We start from the raw sequence: 16,857 nt of genomic DNA, 5'->3' as shown, positions 1-16,857 counted from the left end.
GGCTCTGACCTTCCTTCCATCGAGGGGATTTATCGCAGTCGCTGCCTCAAAAAGGCTGGCAGTATCCACAAAGACCCACACCATCCTGGCCACACACTCATCTCCCTGCTACCTTCAGGTAGAAGGTACAGGAGCCTGAAGACTGCAACAACCAGGTTCAGGAATAGCTACTTCCCCTCAGCCATCAGGCTATTAAACCTGGCTCGGACAAAACTCTGATTATTAGCAACCACATTCTGTTATTTGCACTTTACCAGTTTATTTATTCATGTGTGTATATATTTATATCATGGTATATGGACACATTTATCTGTTTTGTAGTAAATGCCTACTATTTTCTGTGTGCTGAAGCAAAGCAAGAATTTCATTGTCCTATACAGGGACACATGACAATAAACTCACTTGAACTTGAACACTTCTGTGGTGCCTGGAATAGAAAACGGCTTCAATATCCATCACGGAGAGTAGCAAACAAATGAACATGGGATCAAGAAAGGTTAGTGATAGGTATCAATGAATTCCAATTCCCATCAATTGCACCACTTGGTTCACACATTGCTTCATGTCCAACACTGTCATCTTTGAAGAGATGGGCTACAAAGCCTTTTTAAACTAAGGGCAGATGAAGACAGGTAGAACTGGAATAACAGATTAAATAATGATTTGATTTTTGATTTGATTCAATTTATTGTCATTGCATTTTTCAGTGCAACGGAATGGTTTAGCCTGCAGTCATAATATAGAATAAATAACAAACACTCAACATAGTTTAAAGTCCCAAAGTCATTGTCTCTTCCCTCCTTGCTCTCCCTCTGCGCTGAGGCAATCCAAGCCTCCGATGTTGTGACCCCGCCGGGTGATGGTAGGTAAGTCCCGCGGCTGAATCCGTGCTCCGCAAACGGGCCGGTTCAAACTCCGCGGCCCGGAGCGGTCGAAGCTGCCGAAGCTGCCGTCCTCCAGTCCAGCGGACGCAGCTATAGTTGCGGGAGCTCCGGAAAACAGAACTCGAGCTCCCGATGATGTCGTCCACTGGCCCGCGGCCGAGCCTCCGAGGCTCCAAAGTCGGGTCGGAAGTTGGGTCGCAACGCCACCACAGCCCCGAAGTCGGCCAGCCTCGTTGGTAAGTCCTGGCTCTGACTCCGTAGCCTCGAGGTCGGTCCCAGTTGGAGGCCGCCAGCTCCGCGGTAGGCCTCAGCGCAGACGGAGACGGGGGATACGGCAGGAAATGTCGCATCCCCCCCGAAGGAAGAGTCAAAAAACATGTTACACCCACCCCCCCCACACATACACAACTAAACAAACCGAAATAAACTGTAAAAACAGGACAAGAGAAAACAAAAAACAGAAAAGACAAACGGACTGCAGGCGAGCCGCAGCTGCAAGGCAGCGCCGCCACTTCCGGTAACGGTATATAATGGAGGAATTTTTATTATTTTGTCACAGATTTATACAATGGAGTAAAATCGGAAACACATCATGGCAATTTTAGTCAGACAAAAATGCTGGAGAAACTCAGCGGGTGAGGCAGCATCTATGGAGAGAAGGACTAGGCGACGTTTCAGGTCGAGACCCTTTTTCAGACTGAAGAAGGGTTTCAACCTGAAACGTCGCCTATTCCTTCTCTCCATAGATGCTGCCACACCTGCTGAGTTTCTCCTCATTTTTGTCTAACTTTGATTTTTCCAGCATCTGCAGTTATTTTTTAAACATGGTGAATTTAAGTCCTTATGACTTTTAGTTTCGAAAACTAGGCATCTGCAGTTGAGCAAAATATTCAAACCCAACTGTAAAACTGCATGTAGAGAGAGTTTTGATGAAATTAAGCAAAATGATCGATTTCCTGGTCCCAATATATTCATGTTGTCATTCCTTTGCATTAAAAAAAAATCTAACTGCGAAAAGTGGTTCTGCAACGTGGTTCATGCTGTTCACAAAATCATTTGGTTACCTGTGATACTAACGGTACACCACTAGAGAGCAGAATAAGGCAGTAAATGAATGTCTTCCATCCTATCTTATCTATATACCTGTCCAAATGTCCCTTAAATGTTATGATAGTACTTGCCTCAACTACTTCCTCCAGCAGCTCATTCCATACACCCACCACTCTATGTAAAAAAGTTACCCCACAGGTTCCTAATATTTCCTCCCACATCTTAAACCTATGGTTCTCGATTCCCCTACTCTGGGTAAAAGACTATCCATTTACCCGATCTATTCATGTCATGTTTTTGTACACATATATAAGATCACCCCTCATCCTCCTGCTCTCCAAGGAATAAAGTCCTAGCCTGCTCAGCCTATCCAGATAGCTCAGGTCCTCGAGTCCTGCGCTCAGGCCCGTCAGTCATGTTCCAGCTGAGTTTCTGCTCATTGGTAACACCCAGTATATTGATGGTGGGGATTGCAGTAATGATAATGCCATTGAATATTGAATATCAAGGCACATAATGAGACTCTCTCTTGTCGGAGATTATCATTGCTTGTGGCACGAATGGCACTTGCCACTTGGTAAAATGTAAGGAAATTCCAGCAGGCTCTTGAACAAAACGCAAAGTGCTGGAGTAACTCGGCGGGCCAGGCAGCTTCTCTGGAGGGAATGGATAGGCAATGTTGAGGGTCGACACCCTTCTTCAGACTGAAACGTTGAATATTCATTCCCTCCATTTAGCTTCCAGCTGAAGGGAGAGAATGGATAGTCATCATTTCAGTCTGAAGAATGTGCAGCCTGACCTGCTGAGTTGCTCCAGCTCTTTATGTTTTGCTCAAGGTTCCAGCACCTGCAGCTCCTTGAGTCTCCAGCAGGAACCTACTCCACTGGCGGATGCTGTGTGTACTTTCATGGCTGAGCACCAATAGGAATTTCCTCTTTCCAGCACCTAGTCTTTCCTCCAGTCTTTACATCACTCCCTTGTCAGAGATTATCATTGCTTGTGGCACGAATGGCACTTGCCACTTGTTAAACTTTGGAAACTTTTATTGCCATTTATCAACATGAGGAACAGTTGTGCCAATGAAAGTCAAAAAAGCCATTATGAGATTGAGAAACAAGAATAACACTGTTAGAGACATCAGCCAATGCTTAGGTTTACCAAAATCAACTGTTTGGAACATCATTAAGAAGAAAGAGAGCACTGGTGAGCTTACTAATCGCAAAGGGACTGGCAGGACAAGGAAGACCTCCACAGCTGATGACAGAAGAATTCTCTCTATAATAAAGAAAAATCCCCAAACACCTGTCCGACAGATCAGAAACATGCTTCAGGAGTCCGGTGTGGATTTGTCAATGACCACTGTCTGCAGCAGACTTCATGAACAGAAATACAGATGCTACACTGCAAGATATGAAACACTGGTTAGCTGCAAAAATAGGACGGATAGGTTACAGTTGACGGTTACTTAAAAGAGCAACCACAGTTCTGGAAAAAGGTCTTGTGGACAGATGAGACGAAGATTAACTTATATCAGAGTGATGGCAAGAGCAAAGTACGGAGGAGCGATGGAACTGCCCAAGATACATAGATACATAGAAAATAGGTGCAGGAGTAGGCCATTTGGCCCTTCGAGCCTACACTGCCATTCAATATGATCATGGCTGATCATCCAACTCAGTATCCCGTACCTGCCTTCTCTCCATACCCCCTGATCCCTTTAGCCACAAGGGCCACATCTAACTCCCTCTTAAATATAGCCAATGAACTGGCCTCAACTACCCTCTGTGGCAGAGAGTTCCAGAGATCCGCCACTCTCTGTGTGAAAAATGTTTTTCTCATCTCGGTCTTAAAGGATTTCCCCCTTATCCTTAAGCTGTGACCCCTTGTCCTGGACTTCCCCAACATCGGGAACAATTTTCCTGCATCTAGCCTGTCCAACCCCTTAAGAATTTTGTAAGTTTCTATAAGATTCCCCCTCAATCTCCTAAATTCTAGCGAGTATAAGCCGAGTCTATCCAGTCTTTCTTCATATGAAAGTCCTGACATCCCAGGAATCAGTCTGGCGAACCTTCTCTGCACTCCCTCTATGGCAATAATGTCCTTCCTCAGATCCAAGCATACCACCTCATCTGTGAAACACGGTGGTGGGGGTGTTTTGGCCTGGGCATGTATGGCTGCTGAAGGTACTGGCTCACTTATCATCATTGATGATACAACTGTTGATGGCAGTAGCATAATGAATTCAAAGTATATAGACAGATCCTATCTGCTCAAGTTCAAACAAATGCCTCAAAACGCATTGACCGGCAGTTCATTCTACAGCAAGACAATGATCCCAAACATACTGCTAAAGCAACAAAGGAGTTTTTCAAAGCTAAAAAATGGTCAATTCTTGAGTGACCAAGTCAATCACCCGATCTGAACCCAATTGAGTATGCCTTGTATATGCCAATGAGAAAACTGAAGGGAACTAGCCCCCAAAAACAATCATAAGCTGAAGATGGCTACAATACAGGCCTGGCAGAGCATCACCAGAGAAGACATCCAGCAACTGATGATGTCCATGAATCGTAGACTTCAAGCAGTCATTGCATGCAAATGAAATGCAACAAAATACTAAACATGATTACTTTCATTTATATGACATCGCTGTGTCCCAAACATTATGGTGCCCTGAAATGGGGGGACTATGTATAAACACTGCTGTAATTTCTACATGGTGAAACCAAAATGTATAATAATGGCCTTTATTAAAATCTGACAATGTGCACTTTAACCACATGTGATTTTTTTTCTATTACAAATCTCAAATTGTGGAGTACAGAGGCAAATAAATAAATGATGGGTCTTTAACCATATAACCATATAACCATATAACAATTACAGCACGGAAACAGGCCATCTCGGCCCTACAAGTCCGTGCCGAACAACTTTTTTCCCTTAGTCCCACCTGCCTACACTCATACCATAACCCTCCATTCCCTTCTCATCCATATGCCTATCCAATTTATTTTTAAATGATACCAACGTACCTGCCGCCACCACTTCCACTGGAAGCTCATTCCACACCGCTACCACTCTCTGAGTAAAGAAGTTCCCCCTCATGTTACCCCTAAACTTCTGTCCCTTAATTCTGAAGTCACGTCCTCTTGTTTGAATCTTCCCTATTCTCAAAGGGAAAAGCTTGATCACATCAACTCTGTCTATCCCTCTCATCATTTTAAAGACCTCTATCAAGTCCCCCCTTAACCTCCTGCGCTCCAGAGAATAAAGACCTAACTTATTCAACCTATCTCTGTAACTTAGTTGTTGAAACCCAGGCAAACCCAGAGACCCATTACGGAGAGCACTGTATCCTTTCACCTCCTCCTCCCTGAGCCCTCCTATTTGTCTTCTTTATCGAATATTCTTTCCACATTCCATTCGCTTTCTCTCAGAAGACGCTTTTCTTTCTCGTCAACAAGTCCTCGCCCCTCCTCACAGCTGTGTCACCTCTCCCTGGAATCACTCAAATCATCCCACTATATTCCTATAATGTTTCAATATACTTGGAATCACAGTTCAATTGGTTGTAGTGTGCTAAGTTTAATGTAATGATGTAAATCATTAATGATGTGAACACAAAAGCAAAGAATGAGGTATTGCAAATGAAACTCAAACGTCTCAGCTTGGTTCAAGCGGAATACAGTTTTTATTCTGATCTAAATGGAGAATTCTCTGAGGGTTTGAGGGTCAATTAATACTTGCTTGATTGAAAATGAAAGCACAAACGTGTCTTCCTACCATAGGGAACGAGGTATAGGAATTTGAAACCGCCGCATCTTCCCAACAACCATCAGGTTTTTGAACATTACACAACTGTAACCTCAACTATGAACAAAGCATTTTGTAGGAAAGAACTGCAGATGCTGGTTTAAATCGAAGGTAGACACAAAATGTGGAGTAACCCAGCGGGGCAAGCAGCATCTCTGGAGAGAAGGAGAGAAGACATTTCGGGTCGAAGAAGGGTATCACCCAAAATGCCACCCATTCCTTCTCTCTAAATGAACAACATTTTTGCATTATTATTGGGGTTATTGCTTCAAGTAAGAATTTCACTGTTCCATTGTCGTACCATATGATAATTAAATACTCTTGAAATTGTGAATTTGTTGTGGGTTTCACAACATTTGAGGGCCGGTTAACACTTGCTGGATAGAAAAAGAAGCTGCAAAAGTTGTTTTTTAATCTTTTTCTGGGGTTCAGAATGCCAGGATTGCAATCTTCCACAAAGGAATGGCAATGCGTTGCCTTCCTGAACTCCCCACCTTTTTGCGTTTCTCTTTTACTAAATCACACTTCCTTAACCCAAATGGGGGCAAACTAATAAGTGAATGAATCTTCAATGTATTCTGGTGAACTTTTGATTCCATTGCCATTCATCCACACAGGGTTAAAACCATATAGTCAGAGTCATCATGAAATATTTCAAAGCAGTCTGCTTCATCTGCAATCCATCTGCTAACACTCCCCTCAATGTGCACTGTGCTGCGATGTGTGCTATCCACGAGTATATTGCCAATTCCCTTTGGTTGTGCCTTTCAAAACCGTGTTCTCCCTCAAGTGGAGTAACAATGGTGGTAGGTGGAGGTTAATAACTAGAACATAGAACAGTACAGTACAGGACCCGGCCCTTCAGCCCAGATCAGGAGTTACAACTGACCAGCTGAACTGATATCATCTGCCTGCAAGTGATCCATACTCCTCCATTCCCTGCATATCCATGTGCCTAGCTAAACGTTTCTTAAAAGCCACTATTTTATCTGCCTCCTCCACCACCACCACCACCCCAGGAAATGCAGAGTGCAAAGTTAACTGTGCAGGGCAGGACTTTTTTACACTGAGAGTGCTAGGTGCTTGGAATGCGCTGCCAGGGGTGGTGGTGGAGACATATGAACGTGACATTTAAGATGATTTTAGATAGGCACATGGATATGCAGGGAATGGTGGGTATGGATTCCGTGCAGGGGGCAGAGGAGATTTGTCCATTTGGGCATCATGTGTGGCATGGACATTGTGGGCTGAAGGGCCTGACCCATGGCTGTGCTGTTCCATGTTCTATGTGTTTATTATCCACGTTGTTTTCTCCATCATTGGTTGTGTTGGTTTTATACAACAGTATCCAATCTTCCTTTTGATAAATAAATTATAGGTATATAAACGTTGATTTTTCTTCCATTCCTAAACCACTGGTCCTACCCTTTTGTTCAAGGAGCTGCAACTGACCAGAGCTAAACAGATACAGGTACAGTGATCAATGCTGAATGAGTAGATTGGGGAATCAGAAGTTTAGGGGTTAAATTATTAGTTCACCTGATAGCGCAGACTTGAATGGACTGATGGGGTTCCAGCACCCTTCTTTTCTGATCATCTACTCATGCAATTGTAAAGATCATCGAACGCTAACCCCGCAGATGATCACCAATCTATGTTATGCAATTTCTCCATAATGCTGAAATTATAGAGAGATACTTCAGTTTATATTACAAGAATGGGCACTCTTGTAACATCTATCAACAAGGTACTGCAGGCGCCGGTGTACAATGTTGGTAAACATATTAATATTGATATTTGGAGCCAGATTACTGCCATGCTCATACTTTTTGCAGCTACTGCGGATTGTGTCTGGCGTCGATCCGCAGAATGAATAACGATCCTTACATCATTACAGGTAATGTCAATGGTGGATATATTATATATTATATATATTTCCATTAAAATATAATATGATAGATGGTATTTTCTTCCCCCCAATTGGAAGGAATGACGTGAAAGAGAAGGCAATGTGCGTTGGGGGCTGTTGCATGATCTTCCGATCGCTTGGCACTGAGTGATGCCGTGTAAAAGGAGCCGCCCGTCGAACCCGCTACCATCCGTCTCAGTCTGGAGTCGGCTTGGTTTCCTGCACTTGTGCTCACAGGTCCCCGGCGTTCACAGCCGCGCCGACTGACGAGGCAGTTCAACTCACCCGAACAGCCACACTCCCGGGGGAGCCTGCAACCCACATCCCTCCCTCCCTCCTCCTCATTCTCATCCTCGCCCTTCTCCACCTGCCTGCGTGAGCCGTGCCGACACTTCTGACAAAATAAACACATCTCGCCAGCCATGACCACTCGAGGTGAGTGACTTTAAAACAGTGCATGAAATTAGAAAGCAGTTTATCTGTAACCGTCCTCATCCAGCGCTCCACGTCTCGCTCTCTCTGCTGCAGTATATATTTTATTTGTGTGGCTAGACATAACTAGGGGTAAAGCACACAGAACAGTGTATGCGTGGGTGTTTGTATCTGTATGAACACAATCTGCACACTTTGCGTGACACGGATTGGTAGTTTACATTGGATGGTGAGATAACGGGGTTGGTCCGCAGAATTTTGCAACTGTACGGACCTGTATCTGTGGCGTCAGTCCCGACTCTCACTGTCCCAATGTCCTTTTCTGCAAACCCCACCCGTGCTCGTCGCCTTCTAAATGAGATGATATCTTGGATTTGGGGCTAATTAATTTGGCGAGAGAGAGAGAGAGAGAATGGTCGCATGTCTACACTGCAACACTCGCGCCTGGGAGAAGGGACGGGGCTATAATAAAGGGCTGCAACGTTGATGCACGTTACCCAGAGAGATGTGGAGCTGAGCCGCTGGAAAGGAGGTTTGATCCCCTCTGGACAGAAGGAGGATCGAACCACACTCGGTGCAGGTGGCTGTTTACATTGTGCGACAATTCCCAGCTGGCTGGCTGGCTGGTTCCGTAATCTGTGGCTGGGAGAGGGCGGGGTAAAACACACTCAGCTGGTTGCAGCACTGAACTGTTCCCTCCGTTTGCTGGAGGCGCGATTTTCTGCGAATTAACCGTACTCAAATGGCCAGGGAGACTGGTCCCAGTCCTGGTGGCACAGGCTCTTAAAGGAGAAATCACTTTGTCGATAGACACAAAATACTGGAGTAACCCAACGTTCTCCACATCAAATCGGCTGTGAGACTGTAGTTCTACTGACCCCAATTAAATGACTATAAAATAATGATCCTGCCAATGGCGACTCAAAGATGCCTGTCGTGAGATTGGGAGCTTCATCTTGACTTCATGACTGCTGTGCTGGTACAACAGAACTCTTGCGATTTACGGGAAATACCGTTGATGGAGAACCTTCCAGCAATGAATTGCTCACCTGAGGGCATTTCTGATTTGGAATGCCAATGTTATAAATGTTTGGCTTCCTGACTCAGTGGATGGACTAGGTGTTTCAGCCTATATAAAACCTCAGGGTATGCGCAGCCAACAACATATATTTCACTCCTGCAATTATTATCAAGAGTCAAGAGTGGAATATGTCTCAAAACAGAACAATGAAATTCTTACTTGCAGCAGCACAACAGATATGTAAACATAGTACTCTTTAAACACAATCATAACCAAGAAAAAATAAAAAAAATTTAAACCCAATAATAGTGTAAAGACAAAGACAGTGCACAAAAGTCCATGTTGTGTGGTCCTTATTTGGTGGTTGTATTGTTTAATAGCCTGAGTTGTTGGGAAGAAGCTGCCCCCAAACCTTATTGTAGCAATTTTCAGGCTCCTATATCTTTTTCCTGGTGGAAGGAGTGAAGTGAGAGTGTGGTCAGGGTGGTGTGGGTTCTTGATGATGCCGGCTGCCTTTTTGAGCCTATTTACTTATTTTCTTTCTAAATACATAAACTTTTCCCTTTAAACTATTGTTGTATGGCCAGAGGTAAGCATGGACCCAGATACTACAGCTCAGTGCTGAGATGGCAGTGAACTGGGAGCGACTCGGTGAGAGTTTAAACGGAACTTAAAAAGGTTTGGTTTCATTAATTTTATTCTATTCTAAATTATTATTAGTACAGGTAATAGATAATAGTCAACAGGTGCTGTAGGCCATTCAGCCCTTTCAGCCAGCATCACCATTCACTGCGATCATGGCTGATCATCTACACTCAGTACCCCGTTCCTGCCTTTTCCCCACATCCCCTGACTCTGCTATCTTTAAGAGCTCGATCAAACACTCTCTTGAAAACATCCAGATAATTGGCCTTCACTGCCTTCTGAGGCAGAGAATTCCACAGATTCACAAACCTACGTGTAAAAAAGTTTTTCCTCATCTCCATTCTAAATGGCTTACCCCTCATTCTTAAACTGTGGCCCCTGGTTCTGGACTCCCCCAACATCAGGAACAAATTTCCTGCATCTAGCGTGTCCAAACCCTTAATAATCTTACATGTTTCAATAAGATCTCCTCTCATCCTTCTAAATTCCAGATTATACGCCCAGCCGCTCCATTCTATCAACATATGACAGTCCCGCCATCCCGGGAATTTACCTCGTGAACCTACACTGCACTCCCTCAATAGCAAGAATGTCCTTCCTCAAATTTGGAGACCAAAACAGCACACAATACTCCAGGTGTGGTCTCACTAGGGCCCTGTACAACTAATGAAGGACCTCTTTGCTCCTATACTCATTGTCCCCTTTGTTCAACTGTAATACTGATACTTCCGATTTTCCCATCTCCCTCTCAAATTATAAATTAAAATATCATATTATGGTCACTACCTCCTAATGGCTCCTTTACCTTGAGTTCCCTTATCAAATCTGGTTCATTACACAACACTAAATCCAGAATTGCCTTCTCCCTGGTAGGCTCCAATACAAGCTGCTCTAAGAATCCATCACGGAGGCACTCCACAAACTCCCTTTCTTGGGGTCCAGTACCAACCTGATTTTCCCAGTCTACCTGCAAGTTGAAATCTCCCATAACAACCGTAGCATTACCTTTACGACATGCCAATTTTAACTAGTGATTCAACTTGCACCCTATATCCAGGCTACTGTTTGGGGGCATGTAGATAAGTCCCATTAGGGTCTTGTTACCCGTACAAATCCTCAGTTCTATCCATACTGACTCTACATCTCCCGATTCTATGTCATCCCTCGCAAGGGACTGAATTTTATTCCTCACCAACAGATCTACCCCACCCCCTCTGCCCACCTGTTTGTCTTTTCGATAGGACGTATACCCTTGAATATTCATTTCCCAGCCCTGGTCCTCTTGCAGCCATGTCTCTGTAATTCCCACAACATCATACTTGGCAATTTCTAACTGAGCATCAAGCTCATCCATTTTATTTCTTATACTTCGCGCATTCATATTCAACATTTAACTTAGGTAGTCACCTCCCCTCTCACACCGTTCACTATTGGCCCTGGCCTTACTCTCTTATCCCTACTCGAACTTTCCTTCCCATTAATTCGGGAGTCCTTTATAACTTTTCCTGAACTTACTTCCCCTTTAACTCCATCTTTATACTCCCAATTTGTCAATTCCTCCCCCCCACTATTTAGTGTAAACCCACACGTGTAGCACCAGCAAACCTGCCTGCCAGAACGTTGGTCCCCCTCCAGTTAAGGTGTAACCCGTCCCTTTTGTACAGGTCACCCGAACCCCAGAAGAGATCCCAGTGGTCTATAAAGCTAAATCCTTGCTCCCTGCACCAGTCCCCCAGCCACACATTCAGATCCCCTATCTCCCTGTTTCTGCCCTCACTAGCACGAGGTACTGGAAGCAATCCAGGTCCAACCGAGAAGTCCTGCTTTTCAGACTTCTTCGTAACTCTCTAAACTCGCATTGCAGAACCTCCTTCCTCTTCCTCCCAACGTCGTTTGTGCCTACGTGCACAACTACTGCCGGCTGTTCACCTTCTCTCTCGAGGATGTTGATTCGAGATATCTTGAATCCTGGCACCAGGGAGGCACCAGACCATCCTTGAATCTCGACAGCCGCCACAGAATCTCCAGTCTGCACCTCGGACAATGGGGTCACCCACCACTATAGCTCTGCCTGACGTCGGTCCTGCCAGTCGAGTCTCATCGCTAGGATTGGAGCCACCGACCAGTCCGCCGCTTGGACTGGAAGCGTCGTCTGCCCTGACAGCTCCTAAAAGGGTGTACCTGGTTTCATTTGGCACAGCCACTGAGGTCTCCTGCACTCCACGGTTACTCCCCTTTCTCCCGGTCACCCACCTTCGCTCTTCCTGTATCCTTGGCGTGACAACCTCACATTATCAAGCAAAGTAAACCTCCTGTCCATGAAACTCTCGTGTCAGGGGTTATGGGGAGAAGGCAGGAGAATGGGGTTGAGAGGGAATGATAGATTGCTCATGATTGAATGGCGGAATAGACTTGATGGGCCGAATGGCCTAATTCTGCTCCTATCACTTATGAATTTGTGCAATGGTCATTGGCAGAGACATTTCACACAGGGAAATTATTTCTTAATGCCTGCAGTTATAGAGTCATAGATGCTGTTGATTGAAGATTGTGGATATCCATTCTGGAAAAAAAACAACAAATACAAAGTGCATTCCTCATAAATTCAAAAGATTTTTCATGTTCAATTTGCTTTTCCGACTGACAAATTAATATTATCACTACCATCTCTGTTACATCACATTTAAATGCAAGGATCTAAAGTAAGTTGCACATACAGGGCAAAAAAATATCCCTGTCTTATTCATACTTCTACAAATTTCCATGTGTGTGCAATGCAGTGGAAGCATATTCTAATTGCAACTATGAATGTAATTTTAAAGTGATTTGCACATTTTTAAAGTGATTCAGCTAATGCCTGCTAATTTAATTTATGGATAACAGGATTGAATACAACGGCCAATGAAAGTGAAACAAAAATAGTTTATTTCAATGTTCGGTTTGTTGACTGGGTTTTCCACATCTGTTGTGTGGATAATTTTAACAACATTTGACGACAGAAGTATTATGCTAACTGGTCATGAGAGGAGATAACTATCACGTCAATGGCACCGTAGCTTTCTACAGTAGATGCATCCACCATAGACAATTCATTGCTGCAAAGTTACAAGATCATGAGCTGCCTTGTTTCAAAATTCTCTGCTGCTCAGGGCAGGCACTAATTTAATATTCTTTCTTCATCTTATATGATATACTACTTCCCCATAACGATATTGCAAATGCTTGTATTCGTTTAATGACATTTTACCTTTTACTGACAGAACGACTAAAAGCTTTGAAGCATTTACATTGTGATGCTTGAATCAGTAAAATCACATTACATCAGTCTTGGTCAACTGAAATCTATACATTTGTCATTAGGAGGTATTATGTTGTGTTAATGCCTGGAGGAAATGCACATAGTACATTTTGAATTATAATAGTTGGAAGAATCATTGAGGGTCAAGCGTGTTATTATTTTTTTAAATAATTGATAGGAAAAGGTTAAATCCAGTCTCTGTCACATGTAATGCAGACAAGTCAGTATTAATTAAACTTCAGAATGGCTGAATTGGACTAACATGTAAAATAATGTACAGAATAAGACAATTCCCCTTATTTAGTTATTCTGCTGCTGTGATACATCAGAAAGTATTTACAATCACATTTAATTATATTTTTGTTAGTAATCTTGTATCTCAATTGCTTTGATTTGACTTGCTATTTCTTAAGAATATGGGATGCATGCCCCTTAATCATAAGCCTAGATTTTAATTTTAATCGCTGGGATAATTTGGCAACCCAGTTGTACTGACTGCAGATACCTGAACAATACCAGTTGATAAACTAGTATTAAAAACACAGGGTAAGCCACAGGCTGGGAGATATCACTTTCCAACTGCTTCCTTGCAGTTCTTCGAATAACTGAGGCAGTTACATTCCAAGAAAATGCATTTGACTTGAATGAATTGGATTCACTAAAAACACAATTAAGCTATCCATTGAGTAACCAAAATGCCTGGAATTAATCTCCATTTTGTTGCTGATTGGCAGTGTTCTACTTTAAATGATAATTCTTGAGATATGGAACTGAAAAACACCGGGGCTATTGCCCCAAATGCTTTTTATTGATCAGTGCTAGAAATCGTGCATCTATGGTTCCAAGCAGATAGAGTAAGGCTCACAGGGCCTGACAATATGGTTCCATTGGAACAGTGGAGCAGTAATTCATGCATGTCTCCTGAAGAGGGAATGAAGTGCCAAGCACTAGATGCACCTATAGTACTCAACTCTCTTTCAGCAGAGCATGAGAACTATCAACAGTAGATTACTGAGTGCCAAAATTTACATCTAACTGTTTATTTATAGTTGAGGAATTAAATTGTATAAAGGAGGCAAAATTCACCACAGCATGTTCTACTCAATACTCATTCTGGGTATATTAGTTTCCAAGAACAATTGGTTTATTTGACCAGGCCATTTGTTTATTCAGAAATGGTGACAGATGGAAAAATAATAGACTAAGATGCCAGGAATAGCTCCCATTGGATACCATTGGAACCTTATGTTCACCTGAGAAAGCAGATGGTGTCTTATTTTTATGTCTCGTCCAAAAAATGGCACCTCTGGCAACACAGCATGGGTTGGAATAGTAAACCTTGATTTTTATGTTTGTTTTCTGGAGTGGAACCCAACTCTTCAGTCAAAGAGGTCCTGTGGGGAGTACTTTCATCAGAAGGATTGCAAAATTTAAGATGGCACCTTATCACCACCTTGTCATTGAGAATGGACAAAAATGGCAGCCTTGCCAACAATGATCATATCACATCAATCAATCAATCTTAATGGGTTTGTCTGCAAGTAGGCTGCCCCTAGTGGTCTCGTTGATTTATACACAGGACAAAGAGGTTGAAAGGGTGACGCAGTGGATGTATTTTATAATTTTTCCTTCCCTCGTGTGGAGACGTGCGTGATCTACCCTTTGTTTCCATAACAATCTCAATCAGTAGTAAAGTACTCCACAAAGTACCATCGTGGCCCAGTCAAACATTTCACCTGTGCAGTACCTTACAAGGGTTATGTTTTCCTTGAAATCCTCATTTTAGTTATGAGAAAATGATTGATTACATATCGTATAAATTTCCTAGTATTTACTATGGTTACAGAAGCACCTGCACTGCTACGTTCCATTAAGAGTATTTGATATTCCACCCACTTTTAAAATTCTTTTCACATTGTGCCAAATTTATCTTTGATTTAATGGAGGTGTCTATTCCAGAAAGCTGATGACGTTTCTTGGCATGTAGCCGAGGCACTTTAGGAAAATCAATTTTTGTAATAATTGAATGATGTTAATGTATAAATCATTTCTCCTCGGATGCAGACACAGGGTTTTCTTAAGTTGATTACTGGCAATGTTATATTGATAGTGACTGAGAAGCAGGCTCTCCAGAATGAAAACTGGGTTAAATCTCTCCAGAGAGAAGGGCAAATGTAAATCTTCTAAGCAAACACCATTTTGATTTGATTGAGAAAATTATGCACAATATCAGATTATTAGTTATTCTGCAGGATATTGCTTAGTCATCTAAAAGGATTGGTATGTCTGAAATGATAGCTGTCTCATGATATCAATGATTGATGATATTTATGATCTATTTTAATGGAGAAAACTAGAATTTATATAAGCTTTCAACGGGAATGTAAAAATGATCACATGAACTTAGATTACAGGTGAATTGTTTTATGTCATATTTTGGTTCACTAGCAGATGACGCAGTTATGAAAACAATGGTTAGCTCAATTTTAAAATAGTAAGTTAATCTTTTCCTTATTGACGGAGAGATTGTACAATCCCGTCATGCTTTGTATGACAAGCCGTCATGTCCTTCCTGATGGCTTAACAGTAATTTGAAGTTTATCAATGTGTTATCTGACTGAAAAAAATCATTACTGTTAAATTTTATTGTCAATATACTGGGATCCCAGGAAAATGCTTAAATTTTTTTTTTAAATTGCTTGTCAACAGTAATTTCATTGATTATACGTATAGTATTCAAGAACAGCTGTTTTCCGGCAGTTATCAGATTCTTGAACGGACCTTTCATATGCTGAGTATGAATTCATAATCTTCCAATCTACCTCATTGTGGCCCTTTTTTCCTGCACTTTCACTGTGGATGTATGTTCTGAACTATGTTTATATTTCTTTTGCACTATCTGCTGTACTAATTTGCCTGGACAGTACGCAAACTAAACTTTGTCATTGTATCACAGTACACATGACAATAATAAACTAATATCAACAATATTCAGTTGGAACACTGTCCACTAGCACCAGAAAATAATAAATAACGTTTTACATCTGGTGATATTATTCAGTTTATGTTCATCTAAATATACACTGAAATAAAACAAATTAAGAATGGTTTAATGTTTAAAAAAATCGTTCTATAATTACATAAAATGGCTTGTTATCATTATCAAGCAAAGTTAAATTTTAGCATGTAAAATACTTTATGTTGGAGATCTGAGATATTTACAAAAAAATACTGAAAATACTACATACGCGGGGCAGAAAGAGTTAACAGTTTTTTAATCAGATTGGTACATGTTAAGTCTTAGTTTGAACCAACAAAATAATCCAGCATAATCTGAAACTGAAAATGAGTTTCTTTCAAGGAGATTAAATGATTCTGGCCTTTTCTTATCCTGCTTTAGGTCAATTCCCATTTCAAACCCTGCTTTGAATTAGAGGAAATAATCAAAATCTTATCAACATTATATCCACTGCTGGCATCTTCCTGAAAAATAAACCACCAGAAATAATGATGCCACAATTGCAATAAAGTAGGTATTCTCAATGATATTTACACTGTCTGGCATTCCTTTCTGATCTATTTAATCAATTTGTATAAAAATGGATTAAAACCTTACCATCTGAATAACTATTAGGAAATACTGAGTGGGGTCCTAAAGGAAGCCATCAAAAAGAAAACAAATTTCTCTTAATTTGATTCCCTCCCTATAGATGCTGCCAGACCTGCCGAGAATTTCCAGCCTTTTCTGTTATTATTTCAATGAAAATATTTGTGCCTCAGCACAAACCTGTCATATTTGTTCATT

At 41.9% G+C, this 16,857-nt stretch overlaps 1 protein-coding gene across 1 annotated transcript in view; it reads left to right on the top strand.

Moving 5' to 3' along the window:
• The first annotated feature begins 7,845 nt into the window (after positions 1-7,845).
• Positions 7,846-16,857, top strand: part of ablim1 (actin binding LIM protein 1) — a 250,952-nt gene continuing 241,940 nt past the window's right edge. Inside the window, exon 1 of the mRNA XM_033033929.1 lies at positions 7,846-8,091. Coding sequence (XP_032889820.1) covers positions 8,079-8,091 — 13 coding nt within the window. The 5' untranslated portion in view covers positions 7,846-8,078. The remainder of the gene's footprint in view (positions 8,092-16,857) is intronic.

The sequence above is a fragment of the Amblyraja radiata genome, chromosome 15 (genome assembly GCF_010909765.2).
Source record: "Amblyraja radiata isolate CabotCenter1 chromosome 15, sAmbRad1.1.pri, whole genome shotgun sequence".
NCBI classification, from domain to species: Eukaryota; Metazoa; Chordata; class Chondrichthyes; order Rajiformes; family Rajidae; genus Amblyraja; species Amblyraja radiata.
Note: the sequence above shows the minus strand (reverse complement) of the source record. Positions and strands in the feature narration are given on the sequence as shown.